Here is a 10,839-nt window from a genome sequence, read left to right on the forward strand (position 1 = left end):
TTTAGAAATAAAAGAAAATTATGAATGGGATGACTAACTAACACATCTGACACATGTGTGTATATATATGTGTGTGTGTGTGTGGGGGGGGGTATATATATAAATATGTACATGTATCATCATCATTATCATCATCGTTTAACGTCTATTTTCCATGCTGGCATGGGTTGGATAATTTGACTGAGGTCTGGAGAGCCAGTGGCTGCACCAGGCTCCAATCTGATCTGACAATGTTTCTACAGCTGGATGCCCTTTCTAACGCCAACCACTCCAAGAGTGTAGTGGGTGCTTTTTACGTCCCACTGGCACAGGAGCCAGTCAGGCAGGCCTGGCAGTGATCATGTTCGGATGGTGCTTTTTACATGCCACTGGCCTGGGATCCAGTCAGGGTACTGACATCAGCTACAATCAGCATGGGGGCCAGTCAGGCAGCACTGGCAACAACCATACTTGAATGGTGCTCTTTACATGTCACCAGCATGGGTGCCAATCAGGCAGTACTGTCATCGGCCATGACAACTACTTCACTTGCCTCAACAGGTCTTCGCAAGCATAGTTTATTGCCCAATTATTGAAAGGTACTCATAAATGGGCTGGTTATGCTGCACTGGCATAGGCCACGGTTATGATCTCACTTGGCTTGCCAGGTCTTCTCAAGCACAACATATCTCCAAAGGTCTTGGTCACTTGTCATCGCCTTGGTGAGGCCCAGCGTTCATAGGTCGTGCTTCACCTCCTCATCCCAGGCCTACTTGGGTCTATCTCTTCCACAGGTTCCCTCTACTGCTAGGGCCTGACACTTTTTCACCCAGAGTTTCTTCCTATGCCTTTTTCTACAGATCGAGCAGGACCATCTACCTGAAGGGATTTGTGGTTTGTCTGTCTTCCTACTTATTAAGACTGGTTTTTGCTAGGTTGACTCAAAGGCCCTTCAATTCTAAACCTTGCTTCCACACCTGAAACTTCTCTAGTTCTGAGAGTGACTCAGCTATTAGAGCAAGGTCATCAGCATAGAGAAGCTCCCAGGGCAGCCTGTCTTGAATTCTTCTGTTATTACCTGAAGGACTATGATGAATAAGAGGGGTCTAAGGACTGATCCTTGGTGGATCCCTACTCCTACCCAGAATTCTTCACTGTACTCATTGCCAACCCGCACCTTACCGACAGCATCCCTGTACAGGGCTTGTACAGCTCTTACTGACCACTTATCTATCCCTAGTTTCAACATTGACCACCAGATAAGGGATCAGGGGACCATGTGAAAGGCTTTCTCCATGTCAACAAAAGCCAGGTACAGATGCAGTGAGAGAGAAAGGATCATAGATGTGGAGGAGGTGGAGAGGGAGTAAATGACATTAGTCATGGGAAGAGATATACAAATAAGAAATTTGTTTTATTTAATTTAAGGTAATAAATATTCTTCCTATAAAAATTAGTATTCATTCCATCACTTTGTATAAGCACCAAGAAATGTGATAAAAGTTAGATTATAATTATTGTATGTACGCCATATTTCCTGATATTACCCATAGAGACAAAAGTATACTACCAATATTATCTGTCATATGACGAGTCACATTCTAATGCATGTAAATATATTTTTGTATGTAAATATGAGTATGTATGCATGTGTGTGTGAAGATATGTTTTGTTTCTCCTTGTCCTGACATTGCAGAATAGTTGTAAATGTGTGTCACTGTGTTGATTATTTCCAATAGTCTGCTAACACATGTCTGGCTATGGAGAAATATTACCTTGCCTGGAAACAGGTGAGGGTTAGTGACAGGAAGACCAAAGAAAATCTGCCTCAATACACTCTGACCCATATAAGCATGGAAAAGTGGACATTAAAATGATTATGTTTGATACATACATATATACATACCAACATATATCTACATACATATCCCCCTACCTCCCTTCCTCATGTATCAACAACACACTCTGAAAACATAATATTATAGTAGATCGAGATTGAGCCAACAAGTAAGCCTCCATGGATTGACTGTCCTGTTAGGATTAACTATGAATTTCCCTCAAACGTTGGATAATGTAGTCTAAAGTTCACAATGCCTGAGATAAAATAGGGTGGTCATAATTGAAATGCATCATAAGCCTGCTCAATAAGGGTTGACCAGAGCTCAACAATAACATGTAAGTCCTTTGAATGGCATATTACATTACAAATGTACTCTTTTACTCTTTTACTTGTTTCAGTCATTTGACTGCAGCCATGCTGGAGCACCGCCTTTAGTCGAGCAAATCGACCCCTGGACTTATTCTTTGGAAGCCTAGTACTTATTCTATCGGTATCTTTTGCCGAATCGCTAAGTTACGGGGACATAAACACACCACCATCGGTTGTCAAGTGATGTTGGGGGGACAAACAGATGCACAAACACATGCATACACATATATATATATACATATATACGACAGGCTTCTTTCAGTTTCCGTCTACCAAATCCACTCACAAAGCTTTGGTCGGCCCGAGGCTATGGTAGAAGACACTTGCCCAAGGTGCCACGCAGTGGGAGTGAACCCGGAACCATGTGGTTGGTAAGCAAGCTACTTACCACACAGCCACTCCTGCACCTACTGTGTATATTAATTCATTTGTTCATGAAGGAGTGGATATAAAGACAAAGTTTTTATGTATAAAAGAATGATGTTTGATATAACTGATTTTTGAAGCAAAGTTACAATTGATATGGTGTATCAATATATCAGTCCAGTTAGGTAGCTGGAGTTCTACAAGAAGAGTACTTTCTTATTTTGGAATACAGATGCATGCAGAAGCAACCCAATCACTGTATCAGTAGTTTGAAATATAGTAAAAATGTGTTTAGGAAAATCATACAGGATCAATATTATAAAGACACTTCTGTCATTATCATCATTTAACATGTGTTGTCCATGCTGGCATGGTTTGGACAGTACCAGTATGAAAGATGTTTTTTAATGATGATGATGATGATGATGATGATGAATCCTGCCAAAATCAATTTTTCTTTTTATCATTTTGTGGTCAATGAAATAAAGAACCAGTGAAATACTGCAATTGCTATAGACTAAACCCTACTCCCTTAATTTCAGCTTTGTGCCTATGTTAGAAATTAATACTAAATAAATGAAAATTTTAATCAGTAGCCTTCTAACATTTACTCATTTTGCAATATCTTAGTATTCTCTACCACTCTTCACTTTGTTATATGAAATCTAAGTTTCCAGCTTTGCAAAGATATTCTCTATATAGGCACTTGAAATGTTACAAACAGCAGACAGGTCCTTCTTAAATTACACAATACCATTTTAAAAAAAGGAAAGACACATTATGCTTTTGATAAATAAGTTTGCTGGCTTAGGGCTTAGCAACAATAACAACAGCTAAGGTCATCATTAGTTTTCGTAATTCCATAAAGTTGTTTGCAACAAAACAACATTAGCAACATGAGTAAAAACATACGTTTGATACCATTAAAGCAGTTTGGATTTTCCAAAATGACTAATTGTATTATATCAGCTGCATGGTTAGAACTTTTGATTATGCCCTGTTACTTAGAAACTGGTGGGCTGGTTGAGAAAGATTTAACTGATAAATAAAGTTCTCTTGAAATAATTTATTCTAAACTGTGAAGCTGCACAGATTTAAACGTCCATGAGAATGGAATTTATTTTTTAATTATTCTTTCCACTGTATTTGTACCATTAATTAATATGTAGGATGTTATTCTGATGTTAATAACACATGTTTATATTACAATCAAACTATCAACAATTAATTCCATTGAAAATTATCTGATCAAAATGTATGGGTGTGTAAAGAATGGAGGGAGCAGGTACCTAGAGATTTGAAGAGTTGCAATGTCCAAGTTGCATTGAATCATTTTGAACTGTTCATGCTATGAATGGTCTACAGTAGTATGCTAGGAGCTTGCTAAAGGCTTTTCAGTTCAGTGGTGGCTGACTCCAAGATGTAGCATTCACTTGTCATGAAAGCTACATCCTGGAGCAAACAGCATGCAAACAAGACCAAAGAAAAACCATTTGCTGGTTCTTTCTTGTCTTATTCTTGAAATGTTGCACATGTTGATCAAATAAGCCAATTCATTCTGAACTGTGCTTTGATTAGGACAACTCCATTGCTATTCAGTTTTCTACTCACTTTTTGGGGGTCACAAAAAGATTTCTTTGTTCTCTGGATCACTGTTCTTGATAAGAAACTCAGAGTAGTAATCAAATGACTCATCAGCTTCAAACAAATATTCTCTACTATGTGCACATTTGTTGTACATCTGTGCATTTTATATGTGTGATAGACACTGGTGTGGCCTATTATAAGCATAGGTATGACTGAGTAGTTAAGAAGTTTGCTTCAGAGCCACATGCATGTTACTGTAAGTCATTGGGTCAGGTTTTGACTATGGCTTCAAGATGACCAATGCCTTATGAGTGAAATTTATAGATGGAGACAGTAGGGAGCCAATCATATACATGTGTGTGTTTGTATCTTCCCTTTGAAATGGCATTGTTTGCATGCTACACGAAAAGAAGATTACCATCCATACAAACAGTATCATTATTTACAACCTACTATGAAAGCATATTCAGCCTTTGGGCTGTTTGTTGATCACACAAACATATTCACACACATGCATGCACACACGCACACACACACCCACACGCACACACATCTCTGTATATGTAAATAACCATTGTTTTTCTTTTCCGTTTTTTTTTCAGGTTAAGAAGGAAAATTATAAAGCAGCTTTGAGTCACTATGAAGGGTCTTTGGAGGTCTTATTGAAAATATTAAAAAGTGAGCTATTTCTTGTTGTTATTGCTATTTTGGGGTGCATTTGGTGTATTTCCTGGTTGCTGTAAGAAACTTGTTATGAATAGAAAAGATAAAGTATGTCAATAACCAATGAGAAATGGACATAATAGCATTCTCTCGATTCCCTCATACAACAACTGCTACCAAAATAAAAGAACTGAGAAAAGTTAGGGTTTCAAATAAATCTTGAATAATTTGTAAAGGAATTATAAACTCCTAAGTAAAAATGTTAAACCTAGTGGATATTCATATTTTCAATCCTCATCCTCCTCAATATCATCATCATTGTTTGTTTTTCCATGCTAGCCCACACAATAATAGGGAATAGCTTGTTAACTCTGTGATGTATATCATTATTTTTGGCATGGTTTTTATTGTTGGCTGTCCTTCTTATCACCAACAACTTAACATGACATGGACTGGGTGCTATTTTAACTTACTACAGACTCTAGAGTTGACCTTGTCAAAACTATAGAGCCCCTTTTACTGCATGTTACTTTTGTTCATTTTGGTATGACTTTTATTGCTGGATGCCCTTCCTAACACAAACCCCTTTATAATGTGGATTAAGTAAGTTTTGCTGTACTAATATATATCTGTCCCTCACCATTTCTGCCCAAGAGTCACTAACAACATGCTATATTAAACCCAAGTGAAACAGGGTTTATTTAATGAGATATGCCTTGTAAAATCACTTGATGAAGCACTTCTGCACCAAAGAATGCACCACAACCAGTTGTAGTGTTCCACCCACAAGGGATTGATGCAAGATGGGTTGAAACATTCATTGTTAGCAATAAAGTTTATCATCTATTCCATTTTCCATCTCTACCATTTGTTATATGTAAGCAGCATGTTTAAAATATCTTCAATCAAGGATCGAAAAACAGACCACAGGCTGTGTTTGGTAGCAGTTTACTTCTCTTTATTTGAAAGTGTTCATCATTTATATGGTTGCTAAATGTAGAGAGTGCATGGGAGCAGGAGGGCCTGCCTAATGTGGACCCAATAGAGGGACTCATCATCATCATCATCATCATTTAACACCCTCCTTCCATGCTGGCATGGATTGGATGGTTTGACAGGAGCTGGCTAGACAAGAGCCTGCATACTTCTGTGTCTGTTTTGGCATGGTTTTTATGGCTGGATGTCCTTGGCTATTCAAATCGACAGTAACCTAGCAGATTGAACAATTAAGGATGTGAAGACAAGGAAAGCCCCCAGCCTATCGGAAATCACTGCTGAGATGCTTTGAATATCTGGCAGAGTGGGATATCACCTAGTCACCCATATAGTTAATCAGGTTGTCCATGAGGGAGTCGTACCCAACAATTGGTGTAACAGCATTATAGTCAACTGCTACAAAGGCAAAGGTGATGGCTTAGACAGAAATAATTACAGAGGCATCAAATTGCTGGACCAGGTGATGAAAATCACAGAAAAGGGTCATAACTCTATTAATTAGGAAGAGAGTTAACCTAGATGAGATGCTGTTTGGGTTTGTGCCTGATAGAAGCATCACCGTCTTCCTGAGGAGATGTACTTGGCCGAAAATGAACCTCTGTATCTGGCTTTTGTTGACATGGAGAAAGCCTTTTACAGGGTTGCTCTCTTCCTTACCTGGTGGTCAATGTGGAAGCTAAGGATAGATGAGTGTTTAATGAGAACTGGAAAAGCCATGTACAGGGATGCTGTCAGTAAGGTGCATGTAGCCAATGAGTATAGTAAGGAATTTAGTGTACTGGTAGGAGTCCACCAGGGATTGGTTCTCAGCCCCTAGAGGAATTTCAGACTGGCTGCCCTTGGGAGCTTCTCTATATCAGTGGCCTTTTTCTTATTGAAGGATCACAACCAGAACTAGAGAAGAAATTTCAGGTATGGAAGCAAGGTCTGGAATCAAAGGACCTTAGAGTTAATTTAGCAAAGACCAAAGTCCTAATAAGTAGGAAAACAGACAAATCAGAGATCCCTTCAGGGAGATGACCCTGCTCAATATGTAGAAAAGATGTCAGGAGAAACTCCATTCAGAGTACCCAGTGCAAGCTATGGACACATAAGAGGTGCAGCAGTATCACTGGAAGACTAACAGAGAAAATAGTCTTTACATGTGGCAGATGTGAAAGTACATTAAACACTAGGAATGTACAAAAGTAAACTCCCTCAAATGTCAAGAAGATCCTTAGAAGTAGTAGACAGTTTTCATTACTTAGGTGATTGGGTTAGCAGTAGAGGAGGTTGTTTTGAAAGTATATCTGCTAAAACAGGAATAGGCTAGGCAAAGTTCAGAGAGCTATTACCTGTTAGTAATGAAGGGCCTCACCCTCAAGGGAAAGGCAAGGTTGTATGATGACTGTGTATGAACAGCTATGCTACATGGCAGTGAGACATGGGCTGTAGCTACTGAGGATATGCAAAGGCTTAATAGAAATGAAGCCAGTATGCTCTGCTGGATGGGTAATGTCAGTGTGCATATATAACAGAGTTTAAATAATTTGAGAGAAAAACTGGGTTTACGAGGCATCAGATGTAGTGTGCAAAAGAAAAGACTGCACGGGTACAGTCATGTAATGCATAGGATAGATGCATCAAGAAGTGTTGATCTCTAACTGTGGAGGGAACATGTAGAAAGAGTAGACCCAGGAAGATGTAGGGTGAAGTGGTGAGAAAGGATCTTCAGATGTTGGGCCTCACAGAGGGGATGACAAGGGACTGTGATTCCTGGCAGTTTGCTAAGTAAAAGCATAGTTGTCCTTGCATACAGGCATGTCCCCTGCATTCCTCTTCTGCTGAGTGATCCTAATCTTGCAGGCTTGTGAGTGATGGTGCCACATAAAAAGTATCCACACTGGTGCCATGTAAAAGTACCTGTGCTTTTACACAGGTAAAAGCGTGTTTAGCAGGCGAACTGTTCAACCCATACCAGCATGGAAAATGGACGTTAAATGATGATGATGAGGTACATGCATATGTAAATGTAAATCTTTTTAGTGTCAACGGTGTTCTTATACATTTTAGTTAAAAACTATCCTGTTGTGTCTGTAGTATCATTACCGATTCTCTCTACTATTGTTGTTTATCCCTCTTTTTTTTTCTTTTTTAAGCATCAGCTATCCACTATCAACATTATCAAATGTAATCTTAGATATGATCATTTTTAAGATGGTAGGATATAATTTAAGGGAAACTTGGCTGCAAAGTCTATCAGGTCAAGTGTCTAATCAGAGGTTCCTTCTTATGTATGAAAACAGATACACTTCAATTCCCCAAGAAGGGGTTATTTCTGAGATTAATGGAAAAAAATTACCAAATATCTTTAGTATTTCTGACCATCTGACTAACGTATTTTTTAATTTTGTGCATGAGAGCACTGTACTACCAAGAAAGTAGAATGCTTCCATTGCATTTATTTAGAATCTTTTATTTAATTATTCTAAGAAGTATACTGAGGGTACATAGACTGAATGAAGAAAAGTTGAAGTAAAGATCTTAGGATAGCATTGTAACAATATTTTCAGCATTAACATTATGTTCCTAAGTGTTTTATTGATGGTTGAACATGTAGCTGTGGGAAATATACTGTCCTAAAACAGAGTTAGGCTAAGCTTGTGCTAATGAGGACTCTGCTGTTAAGAGGGAGACAGTGTGAATGTACTACAGTAGGGACTACATTATCCAATGTGTCCTTCATTTGAGGCAGTACAGTATGAGTTGAAAAAGATTTAGCTGCTATTTCTGGCAGGACAGCAAATATTGACTCATGCTGAGAGTTATGTGGTGATTATGTAGAAGAATTGTGTGGTGTGTTAGGGTGGGGGTGGTGATTTTTGTAATTATGTTAATGTTTTGTTATTGGTATGGTTGTGTTGGCAATGATGTTTGCATTAGAAACAGAGGAGGCTGGGAGTAAATGAGAGAGAGGGAGAAAGAGAAAGAGAGAGAGAGAGAGAGAGAGAGAGAGAGAGAGAAAGCTTGATTGATCTGGATAAAAACTCTGCTGACACAAGGATCTGATTAACTTTCTTAGGAAATTATTTTTTGTAACAAGATCTCAAGGATTATTACTATTAGTCACAGCAGGAAATTTAGGCTATCATATTTTGATCAAATGTTAATCCATTAATTAACAATTTGAAATATATAAATGAGATAAATAAACAAGTAAATTACTTAATAAATCAGAATTAGAAAAAAGCAAGAGAAAACTTTTTTCATATACCAAGAAATTTGGGAAAATATATATTTTATCATTTCTTTTAAAATTTGTGAGAAGTATTCATTTACATTGCTAATGTGTGAGTGTTTATATATAATTAAATATATATATCAATATGTTTATTCATACAAAGATATTTATATACATATATGTGTTTATATATGCACACATGTGCTTTTAATTTCAATTGCCATAATGACATTTCAAAAACACTTCAAATATATTTTTTGTAATAGTAACAATATTAACACAACTAATAATAATCATGATGATGATGAGATAGTCTCCCTGTTTCCCTCCCTTACTCTGGGTGACCCATTCAGCCTCACTAGTCTCACCACTCATACCCACCTATTGTTAAACACACTAGAAAGCAGCATCTGCCTCTCTACTCTTACCTTCCTCTTCAAGTATTACTTCAAGAAGTTGATCAGAGCCTGGCTGGAGAGGAAAATGTCTGTCTTCACACCTTTCAGACAAGTTTACCACACCACTTCTTTCACCATAGCTACCAGCAATCTATGTCTTGTGCAGGAGTTCACCATGTCTACCACGTCCAACAATTATGGCAAACTGTTGAGGCAGGCATTAAAGTGCTCCCTTTAGCCTGTCATTCATCAAGAACTGCTTTGTAAAACGCTGCTAGAAAACCACATTCAACTATTTGAAATTAGAGGGTATGCACTCATTGGCGCTCATCATAGACTGGATTTGGGCTTTGTTACCATGCTACACTTCTCTGCCCAGGCCTATCCAATGAATTTCAAGTCCTCATTTTTTTTTTTTTTAGTGCATGCACTTTAGCATAGACACTGCATCTGTATATCAGGCTGGGGTAAATATGTATTTACATCGTTGCAATTCATATACATCAACAGAATGAAGAAAGCAAAGGTAAACAAAAGGGAATAGAGGGAAAGAAAGTGTAAGGAACAAGCAGGAAGAAGAAAATGTTCAATAATTTTGTAGTCTTACATTTTAGTTAGGTTCAAAGTTCAGTGAATCCGTCCTTCTCATCTATCATACAACGGATTCACACAAGTACGTCCAAAGTTCATAAATAAACAGACTTCCATAGGTCAAATTCACATACATCAATGGCCATTTTGGGAGCTCACCACTGTGGTTCAATTGCACTAAAGTGTATCACAGCGATGACCTCCTCATCAGGGTGAACATGAAACAGGAAACACAAAACAAAACAAAATGTGAGGAGAGTAAAATGACTTTTTTCAAATATTTTTAATCATTTGATAAAACTTTTTTAGTCATTGGATATTTATTTTATCTTTGTCTATTTTTTGGTAGTTTACAAATTTTTAGTCATTTTGATAGGCCATTCTATTTGTATTTCATTTTATTCAGATATATATTTTTACCTTCTGTGTTTTTATGTATATGTATTTTTTATGAGTTTAAGAACCATGGTGATATTTTTATATGTGATTAAATGTTTGAGGTATTGTGTTATATATAAAGTTGTTGACTCAAATTCAATGTTTGTTCTATAACCAATGTTTCTTTATATATATATATATATATATATCATCATCATCATCATCATCATCGTTTAACGTCCGCTTTCCATGCTAGCATGGGTTGGACGATTTGACTGAGGACTGGTGAAACCGGATGGCAACACCAGGCTCCAATCTAATTTGGCAGAGTTTCTACAGCTGGATGCCCTTCCTAACGCCAACCACTCAGAGAGTGTAGTGGGTGCTTTTACGTGTCACCCGCACGAAAACGGCCACGCTCGAAATGGTGTCTTTTATGTGCCACCCGCACA

At 37.7% G+C, this 10,839-nt stretch overlaps 1 protein-coding gene across 10 annotated transcripts in view; it reads left to right on the forward strand.

Moving 5' to 3' along the window:
- Positions 1–10,839, forward strand: part of LOC106869961 (serine/threonine-protein kinase ULK3) — a 195,009-nt gene that overhangs the window by 106,663 nt on the left and 77,507 nt on the right. For all 10 annotated transcript variants that reach the window (XR_001409483.2, XR_008265613.1, XM_014916122.2 and 7 more), the window contains one exon: positions 4,744–4,819. Coding sequence is in view for 8 of the 10 variants with exons in the window: in XM_014916122.2 (XP_014771608.1) it covers positions 4,744–4,819 (76 nt within the window). In the remaining 2 variants the exon portion in view is untranslated. The remainder of the gene's footprint in view (positions 1–4,743; positions 4,820–10,839) is intronic.

Source organism: Octopus bimaculoides, chromosome 15, assembly GCF_001194135.2.
Source record: "Octopus bimaculoides isolate UCB-OBI-ISO-001 chromosome 15, ASM119413v2, whole genome shotgun sequence".
Taxonomy (NCBI): Eukaryota; Metazoa; Mollusca; class Cephalopoda; order Octopoda; family Octopodidae; genus Octopus; species Octopus bimaculoides.